The 24,022-nt window shown below is 36.5% G+C and overlaps 1 protein-coding gene across 7 annotated transcripts in view; it reads left to right on the top strand.

Annotated features, from left to right (window-relative positions):
* SGCE (sarcoglycan epsilon) overlaps window positions 1–24,022 on the top strand; it is a 77,722-nt gene that overhangs the window by 28,428 nt on the left and 25,272 nt on the right. For 5 of the 7 annotated variants that reach the window (XM_059712345.1, XM_059712344.1, XM_059712342.1 and 2 more), the window contains 5 exons: window positions 4,929–5,001; window positions 10,242–10,440; window positions 19,996–20,158; window positions 22,685–22,896; window positions 23,839–23,865. In XM_059712345.1, the coding sequence (XP_059568328.1) occupies window positions 4,929–5,001; window positions 10,242–10,440; window positions 19,996–20,158; window positions 22,685–22,896; window positions 23,839–23,865 (674 nt within the window). The remainder of the gene's footprint in view (window positions 1–4,928; window positions 5,002–10,241; window positions 10,441–19,995; window positions 20,159–22,684; window positions 22,897–23,838; window positions 23,866–24,022) is intronic. The other 2 variants (XM_059712343.1, XM_059712347.1) reach the window with 1 other exon arrangement.

Genomic DNA, 24,022 nt, shown 5'->3' with positions numbered 1-24,022 from the left:
TATATATATATATATATATATATATATATATATATATATATATGTAATTTGAGTTTCAAATTTTGGAATTAAAATTACGAGGCAATAGTTTCCAGTATTTTATGCATGGAAACACTGTAGATTGCATTTGGAAATGTACCGTTCCTTTCTGTGAATTTCCAAAGTCTTTTATATTAAATTTATTGGGGTGACATTGGTTAATAAGATTAGATTGGTTTCAAGTGTATATTTCTATGATACAGGATCAGTATATTGCATTGTGTACCCACCATATATTTGGCCCCCCATACCCCTTCCCTCTGTTGTCTTGTGTCTATGAGTTTCAGTTTTATATCCCATATGTGAGTGAAATCATATGGTTCTTAGCTTTTTTTGACTGACTTATTTTGCTTAGCATGACAGTTTCAAGGTCCATCTGTGTTGTTGCAAATGGCAGTATTTCATCTTTTCTTATGACTCAGTAGTATTCCATTGTATATATCTACTACATCTTCTTTATTCAATCATCTATCAAGGGACATTTTGGTTGTTTCCATGTCTTGGCCACCGGGAATAATGCTACATTGAACAAAAAGGGTGCATATATCTTTTTGAATAAGTGTTTTCAAATTTTGGGAGTGGGTGCAGAGAAGAGGGATTGCTTGGTCATATGAAAACTCTCTTTTTAATTTTTTTAAGGAACTTCCATACTAGTTTTCCATAGTCGCTATACCAGTTTACATTCCCACCAACAGTGAATGAGGGTTCCTTTTTCTTCTCAACCTCTTCAACACTTATTATTACCTGTCTTGCTGATAATAGCCATTCTAACAGGTGTGAGGTGGTATCTCATTATAGTTTTGATTTGCATTTCCCTAATAGCTAGTGAAGCTGACCATCTTTTCATATATCTGTTTGCCGTTTGTATATCTTTTTGGGAGAAGTGTCTGTTCAGGTCCTCTGCTCATTTTTAAGTGGGAATGTTTGGTGTTGAACTGTATGAGTTTGTTATATATTTTGGTTATTAATCCCTTGTCAGAGCTGTTGTTTACAGGTATCTTCTCCCATTAGGTTGCCTGCCGTTTTGTTTTGTTGGTGGTTTCTTTGGATGTGCACAAGTGTTTTAGTTTGATATAGTCTCATTCATTTATTTTTGCCTTTACTTCCCTTGTCTTTGGGGTGAAATTAATAAAGTCTTCTCTAAGACCCAGGTCCATAAGTTTAGTACCGATGTTTCTTCAATATAATTTACTGTTTCAGATCTTATATTTAGGTCTTTGATCCTAAATATATTTGAAATAATTTTTGTACTTGGTGACAGATTATAGTCCAGTTTCATTCTTTTGCATTTGGCTTTCCAATTTTCCCAAGACCATTTACTGAAAAGGCTTTATTTTCTTCATGGTATGTTTTTGGCTCCTTTGTCAAAAATTATTTGCCCATACACATGTGGTTTGGGAGTTCTTAATCCGGTTCCATTGGTGTGTGTCATTTCACAGTTTTTTTCTTTCAGCTTTTATATAAAAAAAAGGGCAGTCCAAATTAGTGGAAAAAATTAAGACATTTAAAAGAAATAGATTACTATAATATGAATTATATTTAAGAAAATAAGTGCAAACTTATCTGCTCTTTATTTTAATTTCAAATTTCATGTTCACTGAAGTACAGTCATTCTGCAGATATTCTGTGAACCTCTCTTATGTACTGAGCATTAGGATAGGTGCTGGTGATATAGAAGGATGAATAACAGGTGAGCCCAGGAGTTGGAGCACTGAAGTGGAAACACATATTTAGCCAACACAACATAACTGTTATAATAAAAAGGTGCTGTTTGATGAAGAGTTGTAAGAGGGTAAATAGGAATTCACTTCACAAAATAGAAGGAAGGCTGTCTTAGGCAGAAGAAACAGTGCATCAAAATATTGAAGGTATTGACAACCACATCTGTCTCATATGGAACAATGGTATATATCTGAAGAGATGGTGCCACATATCATCAGGTCATTGGAAAAAGGATATCTATTTATTGAATGGGACTCAGACAATTGGTTAGCCATATGGCAAGCATAAAATTAGATTCTTACTTCATAGGAAATATAAAACTCAAGTCTAGATTGAGGATTTAAATGTGAAAAGCAAAATTTTAAGCTATTATATGATAGTGTAAAAGAATTTTCTGAGTTTGGGGTAGGGAAGGAGTTCTTAAATAATAACTAACCATTTTTATTTAAGAGAAAAGGTTGATAAATGTTTGCTATATTAAACTTGTGAACTTCTGTTCACCAAAGAAGCCATTAAAAAAAGACAACACACAAACAGGAAGGATATATATATATATATATATATATATATATATATATATGTGTGTGTATATATATATATATATATATATATATACACACACACACATATATATCCCACAAAGCAATGGTGACCCAAAAGTTCATCAGCAACAGAATAGATAACTAAATTGTGGAGTAATGAGTCACACAGTGAATGTTTACAGCAACACTGAACTTAATCTTGCCCAGTCTCATGGATAAATGTTTTAAACATAATGTTGAATAAGAAAACACCAGTCCCAGAAGATTACATACAGTTTACCATTTTTTATAAAGCTCAAAAAACAAGCAAATTAAATATTTTAAGCATACATGCATTTATAATAAAGCTATATTTAAAATGAAGGGGATGATAAATACAAAATTCAAAATGGCATTTATGGTTGGAGAGAGGCAAGGGGCTAAGATAGAGAAATACATGTGTTGTGCGAGGATTCACAGGGGTTCATTATGTTCTTATACCTTATAACTAAGAGATAACGTTATCAATATGTATCAAATAATATGCCAGAAATATAATGATGAAAATATAGCATATTTTTCATCTATCACAAGTAGTAAAAACTCATTTCTATATCCATATATAATAACATATTTACAATTTTAAAATATTCTATTAGTAGTATAGTCAAAAAAGTTTTACATATCTTAAACTAATATATAATCATATAACTCTGCTTAATTTATTCTGTAGATATTTATTAAGCATCTAAATTAGATGAGCCACTCTTCTAAACATAGGGAAGCAAAAAAGCAGGCACCAAAAAACAAAACAAAACAACAACCCACAAAAGCATGCACACACATATACCTCAGTAAATTTGATTGAGATTATTACAGTATTTAAATATCTCATTAGAAGTGATAGGAGGACTGTATTCTGTTATAACTGTTAACATTAAACATTAAATATAAATTCACATAATAAAATTATTCTTCCTAATTCATGAAATGGTTTTCACTCCCTATAGTAGCTGTGAATTTTTAAAAACAATCACATTAGAATTCATGAAATTTACAATATTAAGATTTGTGATAATTAGGAAAGGCTACCCATAAAAATATTGCCATTCATTTGCAAATGTCTAATAGTTCTTTCTGAGCTTTAACTTTGAGATATTACAACAAATAGTAGAAGATTGATGCTTTTTTCCTCAGTGAGAATGACTAAGTTTTTTGCAGGGTGAACTTTTAAAAGCATGAAAATTCCTAAATGAAATCTTTATTACATTTTTTTCATTTGCTTCTTTGTGAACAGAGTTCCTACTTCATTTTAATGACTAGTCTTTATTTCATTGTTAATCTAATTAATCACGTGTCCAAAAAATATAGGTAGGAAGTCATTAAATCCAACAGAAATCCGACAGATTGTGGGGAGAGTTCTTTTAACTTTGTGTAATAGTCTGCTTTTCAAAATATATAGTTTTAAATATTATTAAAGGTTTGGAATTACTCCAAAATTTTGATTTTTACTGTATTCATAAATATTTCTGAGTGTAATTTATTTTATTTAAAGCTTTATGATGCTATGAAAATCTTTAATGTTTGTTTTTATTTTTTAAAATTTCTCTTTATTGTTAAAAGAATTACAGATGTCCCCCCTTGCCCCACATTGACCTTCTCCATCCCACTCCTGTCCCCTCCTCAGGCCGTCACTGCACTATTGTCTCTGTCCATGGGTTATGCATATATGCATACACGTTCTTTGGTATTCATTTTTAAATGAGCAAGATATTTCTTTTATGAGTCAGTTTGTTCTACTTTTTTTTCTCAGTGTCAACCACAGCTGTAATCACTGTCAGAAGGCTGGTGCCGGGATGCTAAGACTTTGCACAATCTATTAGTTTTTGGGGTTTTTGAGGTACTGCAGACCTGTCTGAACGATTTCCTATCTGTCATAAAGTTAATTATTCCTTGACTTTTGAACTATTATTCTGGTTTTGGCCTTCGCTTTGTTTGCTGTTTGCAGTGGCTATTTCTGAGTTGACTTTGATGTGAGGTCATTGGCTCTTCAAATGTTCACTAATATTTGACTGTACAAAGGGATTGATCTGTGTTTTTGAGCATGTGCCATAAGCTTTATAGACCATGACCCTTACTGTTTTACTCCCATCATAAGTGGAGATGTGATTTCCCAAGGGTTATTAGTGACATTTTTTTTGACTGGTTGGTGTGCAAACAACACAGAGATGTGCTTATTTTAATGTGTCCTTTCCAGGACAATCCTTAAGCTTCATTTAAAAGTACAAAAATAAAAGTTGTTTTGGTGTTTTTGAAATTTTACAATGGCACTGGTAAGTAATTCATAATGGTTAATCCATTTACTAATGGTACCTCTGCATTGTGATGAGCACTTAACGGTCTTCCGTGGAAGAGTCTCTCTGATTTTAACTTGTTTTGGCATGTTAAATAGACCTGACTAATGATTTCTCTTCCCATAATATTGCTAAAAGCTCTGAGTTCTTATTGCACAGAGAAGGAATATTTTGTAAGTATATAAACAAATCATGAAAATGGAAAGGACAGTATGTTTTCATTTTGTCCTTAATGAATTTTATTTTCCAAATAACATTTCACTTTTTTAATATGATTTTCGTTTTCCGATAGATAACTGCCTACAATAGGCGTACCTTTGAGACTGCAAGGCATAATTTGATAATTAATATAATGTCAGCAGAAGGTAGGTATGAAAAAATGTGTTGCTGATTGCTTCTTTGTTTACAAGAATATTTCATTATATTTTATGTCTGTGTAAAATATAGTTAAAGATTTTAAAGTACCAGATATCTAATATAACTAATGAAATAGTAAAAGGTAGAAAAGAAAACTAAGCAATATTTAATTTGTTATAAATACCATGATGTGTTAGGGCCATGGTCGGCAAACTGCGGCTCGCGAGCCACATGCGGCTCTTTGGCCCCTTGAGTGTGGCTCTTCCTAAGCCTTAGGAGCACCCTAATTAAATTAATAACAATGTACCTACCTATATAGTTTAAGTTTAAAAAATTTGGCTCTCAAAAGAAATTTCAGTCGTTGTACTGTTGATATTGGCTCTGTTGACTGAGTTTGCCAACCACTGTGTTAGGTTGCCACTTATTTCTTCAGGCCTTGTTTTCCTTATCTGTAAAATAAAACTAAGAATAAAATTGCTCTTATCAGTCTGGGATACAGATTCCATGAATTAGGCATGAAATGTGCTTCACTTAGGACTGAACACAGAGTACGCAATCAGTAATTATAGTTTCATTATTTTACTTTAAAACTTATAGTTTTTTTTTGTGAAGATGAGGAGTTATTGATGGACAGAAGTAAACTGTAATTTGGGTCACACACTACTTCCTAATAGCTAATCATGCATCAGTAATTGCCAGAGCCCATCAGCAATTTAGAGTTACATATGCTCAAATTATAAGTGATTCCCGAGGATTTGGAAGGACCCAGGGACTACTCCAAGAATTACACTTTCAAATATTTGACCCTATTTTGACACTCGATTGGGAAAAATACATACCAACTAAAAACTTTGCTGTTAAAATGTATATATCATGGGGTACTCCTCTCTGTACCAGATATTATTTATGAATGAGGGTAACAGGAGGAGAATGGACATGGCATTTTCCCTCCTGAAAGCAGGAAAACAGTGTGTACCCTGGGTAGGGGGATTCTCCTATGTACCAGTACAATTAAAAACAAATGAGCAAACACAAAAAACTTTATCAGAACCTACTAATTTGGATTGTGTGATAATTCAGCAAAGGCTAGGTTAAAAGTTGCTTTTATACTATGCAAAAGAAAACAGTTTCTATAGATTTGATAATGCAATCCAAAATTGAGGAAATTCAAAAAAAAATTGAGGAAATTGCTTGAAGACTTTTTGAACGCCTTTACATGAGTTTTTCCCAGGGGTTATAGCAGTATCAGTTGCAGACAACAAATCTGCTAGTTTGAAATTGTGAATGACCTTCATATATGCAAAGCAAGTCCCAGTGCCGGTTCTGTAGGCTTGGACAGAAAATTCCCTGTCCACTTTTTCACTTCCCGAGGGCTTTGGTAGGTATTGACATTTGGGTCAGCGAGCCTTGCACTTGACTCCAGTTGTATGTGGATGCTTGCATCCAGTCTAATCGGTCCCTGTAGAATTAGAATGCCCTTAATGAACAGAATAATTGCAAACTTTCCTTTTCCTAAGGACTTCAACAGTACAGTTAGTTATATAGTTCCCTGACAGCGAGCGTGGGCCACTCACCTCACCCTTACGCTCTCAGAGTGACTCAAAGCCCTCTGTCAGGTTTGGGAGTCCCTATTAGTCTGTAGTTTGAACCTCTTCTTTCTCAAGGCTTCTCTCGGTCCTGCGGATGTAGAGTCCACGGGCATCCTAGTAGGTGTTATTGGTGTGTGGGGACCCATGTCCAAGCAGACACTAGTGGAAAACCGCTACACAGCTATAGAATTAAAAGGTGGCTTTAGGGGCTATTTATCTAAAAATAGGGGTTTTGAAATGTGTTGACGAGGGAGGAAGAGTAGATGGGTTTTGGGTTTTTACTCCTGACGGAGCTGCTCTACTGCTTTTCACAGAGGGTTCTGGGGCCCCAAGCTCTGAAAACCAGGGAACCAAGTGGCATGCATTTGTCCTTGCTGGTATAGATGGAATTGATATGGGCTCTTGGATGTGCATCTTGGAGCCTGACCTCCGTACATGCCATTTCTTCCAGATAAAGTTAGGAAAAGAAATAAGAGTTGCATATCAGGATAATCACGCTCCGTCTGACTCCTTGACCAGCTGTCTCCTGCTTGGAGAGGCCTAATGGGAAATTAGTCCTGGAGACTCACACAGCCTGGAGCTTTTGAAGGAGAGGACACAGAGTGATTCTTTATATTGGGCTCAGTACCTCGGAGGCCTGCCACCAATCTCTTGGCCTACTGCTCCCTTGGCCTCTGTGATGTCCAAATATAGCAGGCCTGGGATTTCCCCGAAGTTAGAAAGCTTGAGTGACTCATCTCTGGGAGTCCTGGCAGCCACGCTTGGCCGGGTAGACAGCAGGCAGCTGCACAGCCCGGAGCCGCTGAGGGGCGTGGCGGCAGCCGGTCTCATAAATGAACGACAAAGTGGGGTCACATGGATTAGGAAAAGCCAAGAAACAGTTCTCCAAAAAAGTAACATGGGTCATAAGAAACAAGTTTTGCACAGTGGATGTAAAAACACTGAATGAAATTAAGAGAGGGTAGACTTCTCGCATGCTCAAAAACTGTCTTTGGCATTATTTATTGCCAAGACACTGTTCTTCATGACATATTTCTTCACAACCATTTCTTGGTATGGGGGAAAATGTAGTATGATTAAGCTACTGTTTATCTGTAAGAAACAGGAAATGTTTCTATATGAAACAGGAAACTTGTCTACATAAAAGAGAATATATATCTCACATTTTAGAAGACTGCAGATGGCCTGTACATCAAGCAAATCTAACAAAACCATAAGCAGCATAAATGACAGTGTCGGAACTGAGTAAAGACCCTTCTGTGATTAGGGCCTTGGAGAACTCATTCTTTAGGAAGAGATGCCACACTCTAGAAACTCTCTTGAAAACTTTAAAGCCAGAATGTCTACCCTGACATCACCACAGGCGTTATGTTGTACCCTTTCATATTAAAGTGGCTTCATAAGAAATGAGGTCATCACGATTTCAGTTGTTTATTGTGTAGTTTTTATTTTTTGTTTTATTATTAAGTAAGAGTGGAATACTTTATAGATATGAGTTTTAATGAAATAAGTCAGAGGGTGTATACATAGAATAAATTACTCTGTGTATAGTCCAGAAACATTTTTCTTTTAAAGGAAGAATTTAGATAACCAACCTGTTTATATTATGATAGTAATTGCTAAAGAGGAGCACTTATATATAGTCTCCCTTAGCTTAGATAAAAGTCATATAAATTCAAATGATGGTAAATTTCTGGACCTCAAGGGTCAGATTCCCCTTCTGAAAGAATGGAGAACAACACAAAGACCTACTCACGCTCTGGTTGTGAGTAATAAATGTGACAATTCACCTCAATCCATTAGTTTGTAAGTATTAATAAAAAAGAAGCCTTTATTATTACAGAAATAGTATTAAAGAAAAAGAAAGCTATTTTTATCTTAATATAACAATTAGAACAAGGGAGATGATGACTTACAGTTCAAGAATAACATTTGAGAAAATGAAATAAATTATATTTACTCTTTACTGAGAGTATGAATTGGACATTCGGTTGTTTTAAAATATTAATTTTGAAATCTTTGCAGAGAAATATTTATGAGATATTAGGGAAGAGGAAAACTAAATCTGTATGAGATAAGGAATTTAATGAGAACTTTAAAATATAACTTTTCTAGAATACTGAATTACGGAGTGATCAAAATAGTAATATTGTTATAATTTCAGAATTTTTATTGAAAATATAATCAATATTTATTTTAGTAAAAAGTACTCTGTAATGTTTTAGCATGCTCCAAAATACAGCCATGCATCACATAACAACATTTTGGACTGCAGAGAGGACATGGCCCCATAAGACTGTAATGGAGCTGAAAAATTTCTATCGCCTAGTAATACTGTAGCCATTGTGACATTGTAGCATAATGCTAAGCTCTTGTTTTAAATAAATTGAGTAGCCTAAGTGTAAAGCTGTATAAAGACTACAGTCGTGGACAGTAATATCCTAGGCCTTCACATTCGCTCACCTCTCACTGACCCACCCAGAGCAACTTCCAGTCCTGCCAGGTCCGTTCATGGTAAGGGTATTATGCAGGTACAACATTTTTTATCTTGTATACCATAATTTTTTTAATATATTTTATTGATTTTTTACAGAGAGGAAGGGAGAGAGAGAGAGTTAGAAACATCAATGAGAGAGAACATCGATCAGCTGCCTCCTGCACATCTCCTACTGGGGATGTGCCCGCAACCCAGGTACATGCCCTTGACCGGAATCGAACCTGGGACCTTTCAGTCCGCAGGCCGACGCTCTATCCACTGAGCCAAACCGGTTCCGGCAATAATTTTTTATTTTATTTGTCAACTTTGCTTTACATTCAATATTATTTTATATTAGTCTCAGGTACAATATACTACATTTTTACTATATGTTTTGACACACAAATACTTTCCATTGTGTTATAATTACCTACAGTGTCTAGTGCAGTGACTTGCTGTACAAGCTTGTAGTCTAAGAGCAATGGGCCATACCGTTCAGCCTAGGTGTGTAGCGGCAGGCTATACCATCCAGGTTTGTGTAAGTGCACTCTAGGATGTTTGCACAACTCATTTATCAGAATGCGAAATGCAATGGGTATTCCTGTTGTTAAGCAATGCATGACTATACTGCACATTAAAAATGTGTTATTTCAGATCATATACCAATAAGCCACAAGCAAGTACTGATATTTTATGATGTTCTCTCTATTTGGAAAGAATGTTGCTCTGTGCCTAAGGAATAGCACTACTTAGGGTTGTAATGATTCAATGAGACGATATATTTGAAAAAGATCTGTTAATTTAAAAACACTATTAATACAAAAACATTATTCCTGCCCTTGTTGCGTTCCGGAAGTGCCCCTTCTGCCTGGGTGAGGCAAGAAAGGAGGCCAGCAGGTCATTGGCAAGTTGGAGGCTGATTTGGCCTTTTCTTCTTTCTTTTTACCAAATCCTATAATTATTCGCTGCCCTTGAATTGTAATGCATAGTAGATAAAATTCTGTGTCAAATGTATATTTTTAGATACAGCCCTGTTATACAGAAAGCCTTTAAAGTCAGGATTAATATCATTTTCCAAAGGCAGGACTGTGACAGAAATAAACAAGTCCAGAATTGTTCTTTTGTTTCCCTTCCCAAAAACCACTTCACTAAAGCTGTGCATACCCTTTTCCACCAAAATTAGATTTCCCGTTACCATACCAAGCGGAATTCTTCATTAAAAATATGAATGTAGAAGAAATGCTGGCCAGCGAGGTTCTCGGAGACTTCCTTGGGGCAGTGAAAAATGTGTGGCAGCCGGAGCGTCTGAATGCCATAAACATCACGTCGGCCCTGGACAGGGGCGGCAGGGTTCCGCTCCCTATCAATGACATGAAGGAGGGGTAAGCAGACCTTTATCTTGTTGCCTTCAATATGAATTTTTAAATGTGGTGATCTTATCATACTTATTATAGATGGAAGATGGTCTATTGCATTTTTAAAAAAAAATAAGATGTGGGTATTGTAAAGATATGAAAATACTAGCAATTTTCTGTATTGATAAAGAAGTTATGTTAACGGTTCTTTATATCTGATGTTCCAGGTCCTGTGAAATCTAATTGTAGATCAGGATCAGCAATCATAAATTACAGCGCTGAGTCTTTTGTACCTTCTGTAGAGAAACTGATTATTTAGGACCCGGAATTTCAAAGGACATTGATGCCCCAGTTATCAGCGGCAGCAGGACATGCAGACTGCTGTAACTTTATTCTAGGAAACTATTTCTTTGCCTTTGACATTCTTTCCACCATGTGTCAGTGACTGGTGGCTGAAGCGGATTTGAGACCTATTCCTAAAGCCCGGCCTTGTCATTTTCAAGCTGGATGACGTTGGGCGAAATGCTGCATTCTTCTGTGCCTCAACCTCCTCATTTGCTCCCATGGGGAGTTTACTCTCCCTCTAGTTTGTCACAATGGTGAAGTGCAACAGTGCTTTTGAAAGAGATTTATCTGTTCCCAAGCCTTACAGAGCTTCAGAAGCACTCCTATACCTGGGCAAACTGAAAAGTCAGTGTCAGCTAGACTTTGATCTTTAATTTTTAATCTGTAGGTTGAAGCAGATCCTATAAACACATGAGATGTGGAATGAGTTATATTTTGGGTAGCATATTCCCTTTCCAACTCCTTCATTTATATTCCTGATAACATTTTTACACAGATGATATCTGGAATTACCTAGAATGCCTGAATTAATAAGAATTAAATTTAAGGACAGCTATAGAGGAGGACGTTGTTGGAAATAAGGGAAAATATCACAAGTAGACGTAACTAAAGTATGAGGGAGTAGGCAGAAGCAGGGTAAGGGCTAAGCAGTGAGCTGTCAAGTCCAGCTCACAAATTTCAGAACGAAACTGTACCTGATATGTTACAGTAATGTGTTCTGAAGCCAGCCAAGCACACTTAGAAGTGTTGCTTTTATCTCGTTTTTTTGGGCGGCTTTTCCGTGAAAACGTAATTCTAGAATTCAAATGTTTATGTCAGAATTACAACCTGATTCTCTGAGTAATTAAGAGAGAACTGTGGAAAGAAATGAACAGAGGTGTCTCCCCAGAACACCTTCTCCAAATGGGGAATCTTTTCAACATTTGTTAAAGTCACGTGTTCTGTGATGATTGTCCAGACAGTGAGCGAAGATGTTGGAGGGAGCGCCATGAAAGCCAGGCATTGGTAGAGGTTCCCACAGTGGTGCTCTCACCTGGGCACAGCCCTTCTCCACTCACTAGTGCAGGCCCCACCCACTGAGGCACTTTTGGAAACAACTTAACTACATTGAACTAAATAACTCTCTGAACCAAACTCCGACCTAAAACAGTGCTTCCCAGCTATGTCTAGCCTGAGACTTGTCAGTAGGCACCTTAATAAAAATACAGCTAGGTTCCAACCTCTGATTCCCCCTAGGGATTCTGAATCTTTGAGTCTAGGGCTGGGTCTGAGCATGTGACTCTAAATTAAGAACGGAATTTTTGTCCCTCAAGTACTTGTTGGAGAATTCGGTCATTAGCTGACTGACCCCCAACACCTGCTAGAGGGTGGCATGTGCTATCAGACATTTGAGAGAGTCAGTCCCATGGCATGTATTTGGACCTGGTCTCAGATCCCTTCCCAACTTGAAATGCTTTCCGCGAGTTTTAATTTAATGTTAAGCCATAACCTTTACAAAGTATTCAAAAAGTCTTTCAAAATAGCATTTCTATAAATTATACCCAAAGCCAACGCTATTACTACAATATCCCTCTACAAGCACTAATTAATTGAAATCCTCCTTGAGTATAATTCCAGAAGAAAACTTGTCCCTGGGAATGACTTTGCATATTTTCTTCAGTTGTTAACTAATGTTGTGGTAACAGATTTTTTTTAAACCCCTGTTGCCTTAAATTTAGAAATAAGTCCAATGCTTAACTCATCTCTTGTGCCTTCCTTTCTTTTTTAATGGTGTATATCATAATTACTAATTTACTTAATAAACTTTTTGCCTCTGTACTTTCTTTTGAAAATAACATGGGCTTCAAATCCCTTTGAAAAATGAAATAGTGAAAAGATCAAGAGATAGGGCCAGAGATAGCAAAAGAAAAACAACCATCCCTTCCTTTTATAAAATTTTGTTTAAAAAATATACACTTCAGAAGTACTAATTAAGGACCTAAATATGTGTTCTACTTTATACGTAGCATAAGCCTCAATCTCTGATCTTTTAAAAAAAAATTCATGAAATATTTTTCTATTTCTCATGGCAGCCATAATCCACTAATTGCAGATGTTTCCATATTTGCTATATATGGTCGATGAGGAAGAGAAACTCACATGGTAGGCCCTCAGAGTAAGCTTACAGCCAGTCCCTGCGCAGCCCAAGCACCACTAAATGCCAGTCACCAAGAACCCATTGAACAGCATCCCAGCTCCTCTTTCTTCTTGATGTGTATTTTTCATCCCTGCAGAACTCACTGACAGCTTTCAAACTTCTCCTCAATCTAACAGAAAACAATTATAAAGATTTATGTCAAAGCGAGTGAGCTCCTGCGAAGGAACGCTGAGCCTCCTGGAAAGATTCCCTTTCACGCGCCAGACCTGTAACCCCAGGGCAACTGTGCTCCCTCCCAGTGTGTGGTCTTGGTGCCGCTTTCGCTCCTGTCGCGGAGCCAGAGGCTAAGGACTGTGTGGATGCATTTAGCCTGGGATAAAGCTGGTGGCAAGAGGAGCAGGTTCATATTTCATTCTAGGCATGGCAGAGCTGCCAACCTGGGGTGAGTGATGTGGTGTAAATGGTGGCTATGAAGGGAATGATGGGGTGTGAGGATTAAAGAATAGACTCACTTTTCATAAGAGATTGTCAAACCTACCACTATTTCCTCTGGTTCCCAAAGCATGTGGATCTAGCCCCAATCAGCAACAGAGAATCCTGGTTTATTCTCCTAGACAGTCTCGCAGAGTACTCCCTTTAATTAATGGTTTGCCCTCCGCCCTACCAAGGCCTCAGAGAGAAGTTACACTTGAGGAAGAGAATGTAAGTCAGTGGCTGCCAAATACCGCTGTGATGCAAGGTCATGATCCTGGGCCAGTCTCTGGTGCTCTGCTGAATTGTCCCCATGTTTGGCGATTTACAAGATTGTCCTTTATTCATAAGTAATGAACCTTCGATATTTTGGGTGCATTATTTTTAAATAATGTGCCTTTGATATCCTTTCATTTAGGGAATGATGGTGATAGCAGAAAGAATTTTTAAAAGTAGTGTTTAAATATAAAAAAATATTGAAGACCCATATGAATCTGTTTTTGTAAGTTTAAAAACAAATAAATGAAGTCAGTGCAACTAGATGTCTAATAACTTAGTCTTCTAAGTTCTACGCATACATTCATGCTTTTCTTTCATAGTTTAGTATTCTGTAAGTATTTTTTTTATGGGGGAATAGTGTATTAGTCTGGGGGTACAGTGTCTTTAAAATTACAGTCTATGGCCCAACTGGTGTAGCTCAGCAGTTGAGCGCTGACCCAGGAACCGAGAGGTCATCGGTTCAATCCCAGTCGGGGCACATGCCCAGGTTGCTGGCTCAATCTCCAGTGGGAGGCATGGAGGAGGCAGCCGATGTTTCTCTCTCTCTCTTCGTCTCCATTTCTCCCTTTCTCTCTCCCTTTCTCTCTCCCTTTCTCTCTCTCTCTCTCTCTCTCAAAAAAAAAAAAAAAACAACAACAACAACAACAACAAAAAACAAAAAATAAAAACATTTTTAAAAATTACAGTCTATGTTCACAGACCATTAGGGTGCAGACAGTAGTCAGAACATTAAACCAAAGTGTGGTCCATGCTACCGTTGAGGCTGTCATAACGAAGAGTGCTCCTCCCACGTCGGGCAGATGCCTAAAAAGGGTCCATAGAGGAGGCGAACTGGAGCCAGGCCCAAGTTTAAAATGTGAGTACAAATCAGCCTGCTCAAAAAACGAGGAAGGGGGATTCTAGGCGGGGGAACGGCTTGGGCCCTTAGGGAGAAGAAGGCGTGGTGGATTTGGAAATGGAGGGTAGGGGTCCAAAAGTGATAGTTACCAAGGAGGCAAGTCCAGGCCACCTAAGGCCTTGTGCACCAGGAAAAGTGTGAGGCTTTTATCCTGAAGCATTAGGGACCTTTGCAGAAAATGGCTGATATTAAAGTTTTCATTTTAGCAGGTGGGCGTGCTAAGCCTACCACATGAAAGAACAGAGCAGACCCACATGTCTCCTTTCTGCCAACAGGAGGCCCAGGAAGCCAGAAAGGCCTGGGCCTGCGTGCCCGTTGCCTCTTCTGAGAATCCATTCCTTCTCCAGGGAGAGGACTGAGCAAGCAGTGGGACTAGTAGGCTCTAGAAGTGTCCTTTATTTTGTTTCTCTTCTGTATTAGATCATTTATTTAGTTTTATGGTGATTGATTGATTGCAGATATGGACAGAACAAAGAAGTGGGTAGGGGACAGAGGAAGGAATCGAGGTGCATGGAAGAGCTCAGGAGTACCCCGGCGATGCGTTATTTATGTAGACACATTCTACTCTAAACTGTCCTTATCTCCCATCTACACAAAATAAAGTATAAAATACGTTCAGTCCTTGGACAGTTAGGTAGAAAGTACAGTCATTGGACCCATTTATCTGGCTTTTGCTGAAAAAGGCAGACTTTTAACTTACATTTTTTACCCGTTTCTCATTTCTTCACATTGCCTGTGTAAATGCCTCAGCAAATGCGTTTTCCCTCAAGGGAAATTGAGTTGCTCAAATTGGAAGAAGAAAAACCTTCATAAGGAACAAGTTCTATCTTGTGTTTACCGATTCCTGAGATCAGATCTGAGGAACCATGTTTTGATAACACTGCTTGAGAGCCTTGTCCTTGATAATGTCATATCTTTACACACATATGAATGTTTGGAAATAGATTGCTAAAATCATAAAAGTAAAAATCATCCTCATAAAAATTTTAATTTCTATATATCAAAAAGCCAGCTGAAAGGAAAACAAGAGCTTATGAAAATGTAATTTTAGCATGCATAACATAGAGTTATTGTTATACATAGCCTCATGCAGCATTACTTTTTAAAACCAACATGTTGAAACTTACTGGTTCTACAAAAGAAACAATATATAGACACACACATATATATACACACATCATTTTTTACCTACAAGGCAATTCCAATATCTACTTTTCTTGAACATATTATTTATAGCCTATTTGTATTTTATTTATTAACTGATTTCCCAGCTTTATTGAGATGTAATTAACATGTTGTATAAGTTAAGGTGTACACCATAATGACTTTATGTATATATACTGATAAAGCGAAATGATCACCACAGTAAGTTTAGTTACTATCGATCACCACACATAGCTACACACTTTTTCTTGCAATAAGAATTTTAAAGATTTACTCTCTTAGCAACTGTCAAATATTCTACTGCTTGTGTTTTTAAACTGGCAAGATGCTTTTCATTCAGGTATTTATTCTGCAAATAGGCTCCCTGAGGACAGCGAAAAAGTCTGGGTTCAAGGAGAACTATTAAGGGACTGTTGCTCCATCCCCTGTAGAAAGTGATGGTGACTAGAACTAGAGTTGTAGCAGTGAGAAGGCACAAAGTGGACAGGCGTGTATGAGAGTTCTTTCAGGGTGAATGTCAGAGACTGATGATGGATTGAATATGTGGGAAGAAGGACAGGACTCAAAGATGATGGTGCTTGAGCATCTGGCCATGCCAATCACTGAGAGAGAAGAAGAGAGAAGGAGGAACAGGTGGAGGTGGGGTGGGGTGGGGTGATGATGAGCTCAGTTCGGAACGTATTAAGTTTGTGAAGCTTATGGATCATCCCAGTACAGATGAAAGTAATTTGGCAGTATGTATCAACCGTCATAAAAGTGTTTCCACTTCTAGGCATCTCTTCCAAGATAGTAACATTAAAGAGTATGCACAGAGATAGTCTTTGCAATATTATTTATAACATCAAAAAATTGGAAGCAACTTACATGTCCAACTCTGAAATAATTGCTGAATAAATCATGTGCACTTAAAAATTATATTGCCTTACATCTATAATTACAAAGACTGTACAATAGGGAGAATGTTTATGATGCATTAAGTGAAAAAAGATACAAAATTATATTTTAGAGACAATTGTAATTAGGTTAAATATATGCATTTGAAAAATATGCTGCATAGTAAATTGGAAAATGAAAATAGCTATCTTGGTAATATTAATTCTGTCCTTATATCCCAAGTTTTATGTAATGTTTTGTGTTGCTTTTTAATTTGAGAAAAAAATAAACTTTTCACAGCACCAAAAACATATGTTTATGCCCACTGATATTATCTTGAAGTGAATTAATTTAAAATTATTAATTATAAATGCAAATCAGTGTCATGTTAAAGCAAGAGGACCGTTGTAAGAAATATTCATTTTAGTTCTGTATGTACAAATATATTTCACAATATCAAGGGAAAATATGGTCTTTGCTAGGCAGTTAATAAGGGAGCTTACAAGTAATTTGTTTTAAATGAACTATGTTTAAATGTTTATTGTGAAAGTCTTACATATGTCCCCTTCTTTTCCCCATTGACCCCTTCTGGCCAGCCCCCACCCCAGGCCTTCCCCAAACCATTGTCTGTGTCCATGGGTTATGCATGTATGTATGCCTGTTCTTTGGTTGATCTCTTCCCACCCATCCACTCACCCCCGCCTTCCCTCTGAGATTCAACAGTCTGTTCCATGCTTCTATGAGCTATGTTAAGATTCACTGATCACCTACATACTTTACCAATGGTTTCTCACATCTACGTTTGTTCTCAATTTTTAATTTTATCTCCAGTTTCTGTATAGTATATACTATTTGCTTCCCAAAGGCATCATGGTTTTTGTTTAATGTTCTTTTAAAAGAATTTTCAGTTCAAATGTACAATTCACATAAGAACAACCAAATGAGTTTATGTAATCATACTCTGGGGCACAGTCATCAACTCAGGGTGTGACTTCATACTTACATTGACATAGCTTTGAATTTTTGTGCTGCACTTTAATTTTTTAAAATAAAAGCTTTATTGAGATATAATTCGCATATCATACAATTCACCTATTTAAAGTATATAACTCAATGGTTTTTAGTTTATTTCCAAAGTTGTACAATCATTACCAGAGTCCATTTTAGAACATTTTCATCATTCCAACAACCCCCTCCCACATCCATTTAGCAGTCACTTACCACCACACCCTCCAGCCCCAGGCAACCACTACTCACTTGCTATCTCTCTAATTTTCCCTATTCTGGACATTCTAGACATTTCATATGGATGGAATTTGTGACTGGTTTTTTTTTTTTTTTTTTTGCTTAGGCAAAACTCACCAGCTGTTTTAAAGGTTTATCCACGATGTAGCATGTATCAGCACTTCATTCTTCTTTTTGGCTAATATTCTAATGTATACATATTCTATCTTTTATCCATTCAGTTGATGAGCATTTGTATTGCTTTCAGTTTTTGACTATTAGGAACAATGCTCTATAAACACCCATGTACAAATTTGTGTAGACACATATTTTCATTTCACTTAGGAGTGGAATTGCTGGTCACACAGTAACTCTGTATTTAAACTTTTGAGTCATTGCTAGGCTGTTTTCCAAACCAGTTGCACTGTTTTACATTCCCATCAGCAGACTAGGAGAGTTCAGTTTCTTTATATCTTCACCCACACTTCGTATTATCTGTCTTTTTTATTAGAATGGGTGTGAAGTGGTGTCTCCTTGTGGTTTTGGTTTTTCTTTTGCTAATGGCTAATGATGTTGAGCACCTTTTCATGCTCTTATTGGACATTTGTACATTTTCTTTGAGAAAATTTCTATTTAGATTCTTTGCCATTTTAAATTGGATTTGAGTTGTAAGTCCTTTATGTATTGGGAGTGCAAGTTCCCTAATTAGATCTACGATTTGCAAATTGTTTCTCCCATTTCATGGGTTTCCTTTTCATTTTCTTAAAATGTGTCCTTTGAAGCACAAAGTTTTTAATTTTGACAAGTCCAATTTATCAATTTTTTCAATTATTGCTGGAACTTTTGGTGTCATATCTAAGAAACCATTGCCTAATCCAAGGTCATGACAATTTATTATGCCTGTTTCTTTCCAGAATTTAATAGTTTTAGTTCCTGCATTTATGTCTTTAATCTATTTTCAGTTTTTTATATGGTGTGAGGTAGGGGTCCGACTTCATTATTTTACATGTGGAAATCCGATTGTCCCAGCATCATATGTTGTAAAGACTATTATTTCCCCCATTGAATTGTCATGGCACCTGTGACAAATTTTAGTTTACTAAATGTAAGATTTCTGGACTTTAATTCTGTTCCGTTGATCTACATGTCTATCCTATGCTAGTACCACATGGTCTTGATAATTGTTGCTTTGAAATGGGTAATTGTGAGTCTTTCAACTTTTTCTTTCAAGATTTTTCTTCTGTGGGTGGCTATTTTGGGTCCCTTGAATTTCTGTATGGATTTTAGGATCAGTTTGTCAATTTCTGCAAGGAAGTCAGCTGAATTTTACTGGGTTTACTTCGTAAGTACCTATAATATTGTCACTAGGAAAAGAATTAATATTTAATTTAGAGTAATTTCCTATTTTTCTCTTTTCTTTTGAAAGACCTATATGATATTTCTATCTTCTCAAGCTGCTCTAGGATTATTTAAATGTTAATATCTCTTTTATTGTGAGTCACCTATTGGTCAGTTAAGTAGAATTGTTTTCCCTAATTGCCAAGATACACAGCAAGAAAATAAATTTCACATGCCTAGTTTGTGTTTAACAAACAATAGTTTTTATCTTATATTATCCTCTTAGATAAAACTTTGAGAGATCATGTAATGAGAGATCTAACAGTAGGGCTCCATGAAGTGGAAAGGCTGACTGGACTCTTGGGTAAATAGCTAATACTTCCTAAAGCTCCATTACCTCCAGGGGTGTAATTTCACAATCTTATTAAAATGCTTCAAGGGAAGATATATTACTAATAATTATTATTTTAGCAATTCCATTGCTTTCTAAACAATTTATTTAAGAATAGTTTTTAAATGTAAGTAATCTACTAACCATAGTAACCAGAGTAGGGACACATCATTATTTTGAATTAAAATAAGCAGGATGAAAAACTTTTAAAGAAATTAAAATAGAATTGAAAGAGTGTCTGGTGCACCAAAGTACTCTGTAAATATGGGTTGAATAAAGGGAAGGATGAAAGGAAACCCCTAAATGAATCACTGCCTTTAAAACTCAGGTCCCTACCTTGGGATGGCTCTTGATAATCCCTCAATTCAAAGGGGTAAATCCTGCTTTCAGGGTAGATTGTTTTTTCCCCCCAGTGTTTTCAATTTTCTTAAAGGATAACCTGAGAGTTTCACATTTTTGCAGCGTGTATGTCATGGTTGGTGCAGATGTCCCGTTCTCTTCTTGTTTACGAGAAGTGGAAAACCCACAGAATCAATTGAGATGCAGTCAAGAAATGGAGCCCGTAATCACCTGTGATAAAAAATTTCGTTCTCAATTTTACATTGACTGGTGCAAAATTTCGCTGGTGAGTTTTAATGCTGTTTTGGGTTTTGCAAATGTAATTAGAAGTGATTCGCCAGGAAGATAACATTTGACTAAAACCTGAATTGCTTTTAGGAACAAATCCTGGGTTTACTTTGTTAACCAAAATTGCCTTCTCCTGCCTTGAAGCAGTTGGCAAGCTCATTGACAACGTATCCATTTCGGAAAGTATCTCCACTTTTGTTCTCAGTCTACCCTTGATTAGTTGCTGGGCTGGATTAGCTTGGCAGGTGGTCTGAATGCTCACCCTGGACATGCAGGTGGCTGCTACATCAGGATAAATTATGGAGTCAGTGTGGCATGTGTAGAAAGGCTCAACTATGCCGCCACGACCCCAGTCTGGAAGGAGAGATCAGAGTACAAGAATCAGTCTAAAAAGAAAGCAATATTGTGCTCTAATCCAGTGTCCTAGAAACTCACATTATAGGGGAAGTTCAAGGGATAAGGAAAACAATTCCAAGTGAGGAAAGTTAGAATTTTACCCACAGCCCCATAAATATAAAGTACTTCTTTCTAAACAACTTAAGTGAGCACACTCAAAGAGTTAGGAAAATGTGGGTATGGTTTCATATATATGTAAGATACATATATAGAATGTCTTATATAAAATTTATATTTTTTGATCCTGCTTCTTTGGAAAAGGAAAAGTTGTTTGGCTTCTTTAGTGACCTTTAGATTTAACTTCTGTCAACTCTTGGTGCTCAGTGGCGACTGACTTTGAAGTTGACATCTGAACAAAGTTATTGGCACATAAACACAACTGTCACTGCGTGCCTTAGAGAACCAAGTACAGGACACTTTCCTGGATCCAGGAGCGGAGAACATCTTACGTTGTAGCACTTACACCTGTGGCCCTTGGCCAGGGCCTCTTCTTTTTATGTCGCTTGTGTCTTAGGAAAGTAACGTTCTTTCTCTGCCTGCTTAAATCAAGGAAAATTATTAAGATGGTATGGTTTGTGTGTTATAGATAAGTGTTGAATTTACAAAGCCCCGTATTTCAGTCATGGTGCTCATCATACAAGGGTACGGAAGACGGAGTGGTTGCATTCATAATTTAAGTATATGCCTCCAACCAGAATCAGTAGACAAAAAGCGGGCTTTAACAGGGCCATATTTCTTGTGCTATGCTGCAAAATGTTTATGTTTAAGAACATTATCTAATTTCTAAAGGTTTAAAAGTGACGTGCTTTGAAGCTTTTAATGTTTGTGGTAAGACTTTTTAAATACAAAGGTTGTGTTACATCTTACCACAGAAGACTTCAGGGGGTTTAATTGAAAGAATCAATGAATAAGCAGAATAAATGAAATATAAAAGAAATGAAAAATTAGCCTAAATTTTACCCCCAAAAAAGTAAGCCTCGCTCGGCCAGTCTGGCATGGTTGAGTGTCAACCCATGAACCAAGAGGTCCCTGGTTCCGTTCCCGGTAAGGGCACATGCCCAGGTTGCAGGGTTGACCTCCAGTAAGGGGCGTGTAAGAGGCAGTCGACCCATGTCTCTTTCTCATAGATATTTCTCTCTCTCTCTCCCTCTCCCTTCCTCTCTCTCTAAAATCAATTAAAAAAACCATTTTTGTTTTAAAAGTAAGCCTAAGGTCAAGTTTGACAACGAGCCTGCTACTGTCTAGGATTAAAAAAGGAAATTCATGTTATTTAATTCTCACTCTGAAAGGAGGCAAAGCATGACTTCCTTGGCAGGAAATAAAGTTTTTACAAGCACTGTATTGTTAACAAAATTCTTCAAGTGGAGTTTTTTGGAAGAGGATATTGAAAAATGCCACAAATAATTCTTCCCAACCTTTTTGTGGCAGGGCGGGGAGCAAATGTAGTAACAGATTTCACATGGCTAGCTTGCAGTGGTTTAAAGAAGCCCTTGACATAATTAAATGCGACTCAGTGAAAGCAGGTCCATTAATGTGGAGGTAAATGAACAGAGCACCAATGTGCATTTTTTGATTCTGGGATAGAATTTAGTAAAACGATTGCGTTGGGTGGGTTACATGTACCTTAGACTACCTTTGCAAAAAGCTATTTCTGTCAACTGGATGCCAGAAAGATCAAGGTTGTACTCATTGAGAAATTGCCTCTCATTTTGTTTCTTTTCTCTTTTGCTAACCATGGAAACCATACCCACATACCTGGTTATCAGCAAGCTTATGGTTTGTTAACATCTGCACTAGAGGTTTGTCATTAGGAAATTAGAAAATTACATAGTAGTGTGAAGGACACAAGTACATACACGCATATGTATGTATGTATGTATGTATGTATGTATGTATAGATAATGAGAAGGACATGGAAAGTAGGCCAACATAAAGCCTTCAATGTATTACTTTTATTCATTACTTCTTCCCAGCTCCCCTAAAAAATTGCAAGTTCAAGGTGATAATGCACTTACAAAAGACTGCTTTGTAGATATTTGTCAAAAGAATGTTTGGTATGTCTAGATCTTAAAATCTCATAATGTTTGCAGTTATTAATTTGATTTGTAATTGTCTTCTTTTGTATCAGGTTGATAAAACAAAGCAAGTGTCCACCTTTCAGGAAGTGATTCGCGGAGAGGGGATTTTACCTGATGGTGGAGAGTACAAACCCCCTTCCGATTCTTTGAAAAGCAGAGACTATTACACGGATTTCCTAATTACATTGGCTGTGCCCTCGGCAGTAGCATTGGTCCTTTTTCTAATACTTGCTTATATCATGTGCTGCCGACGGGAAGGCGTGTGAGTACTTTAAAGACTAATAAAAAATTATAGAGCCTACTAGGGTAACAACATATAAGATTCCATTAAAAGCCAAGTTTCATTTAATTCATAAAACACTTTATAAATGAATTGAAGTTATGTTCAAGTCAAACTATAGTACTTGATCCCTTTAAAAATGAATTAAAATAGTTTGGAGTCTAATAAATCAAATTAGGGGATGCAATTACTTTATTCACAAATTATTAAGGCTAGATGTAAACTCATGCTGGCAAAAACAGTCCCAACAATAATGGAGGCTGCATATTTTGGTTATAGAAACCACCTTTGTATAATCAGAGACTTAGGGATCTATTGCCATGGTAATTGCACTTTAACTAAATTGTCTTAGTTTGATCAGGAATGATGGTCAACATTCTTCTTGAAATTGTTCTATTATTAAACAGGGTGACAATCTAAATGTTTAAATATATATACCCATATATATATAAACGTAAAGAGTAAATTAATGAAAAATAAGGCTATAATTTGAGTAATGAGTATTCAGTTCATGAATAGTTAGTACTTTCAGAACATCTGTGCCAATTAAAATAATCTCCCAAGATTATTGGGAAGTCAGGGTAACAAAGCCAAGGATAAAAACATTAACAAAGCAGCAAGTAACAAACTTCCATTTTCACATGTAGCCTGATTTCATCATGTCATACAATTTATTTCCCAGAGCTTGATTCTAATCTCCTTTTTTTTTTTTTTCATGTTTCTGTGTTTTTCTCATCAGTATTCCATCTTTGTGTGTGTACTCATCCAAGTAACGTCATGACCCTGGTGGCAAATGCTGCCTGGTGCCATTTAATAGTAACAGTGTCAGCATTTCCACGTCATGCAAGATCCCATGAGCATATAGTCTTAATGTTCCAAATATCAATGCTATTATTTAATTCATAAATTTTGTTTTGTTTCTAGGGAAAAGAGAAACATGCAAACACCAGAGTAAGTGTCTTCTTTCCTGTTATTTTCTGTATCATTTTTTTCACTTCTCAGTTGCTCATCATGCTTCTTACATGTGTGTCATGCTTTTTCCCCCCATTCATCATCTTTCATAGTTTATTTCATAAATGTGAAAGCTGCTTTCTAAATAGAGATATTT

This window comes from Myotis daubentonii, chromosome 10 (assembly GCF_963259705.1).
Source record: "Myotis daubentonii chromosome 10, mMyoDau2.1, whole genome shotgun sequence".
Taxonomy (NCBI): domain Eukaryota; kingdom Metazoa; phylum Chordata; class Mammalia; order Chiroptera; family Vespertilionidae; genus Myotis; species Myotis daubentonii.
Note: the sequence above shows the minus strand (reverse complement) of the source record. Positions and strands in the feature narration are given on the sequence as shown.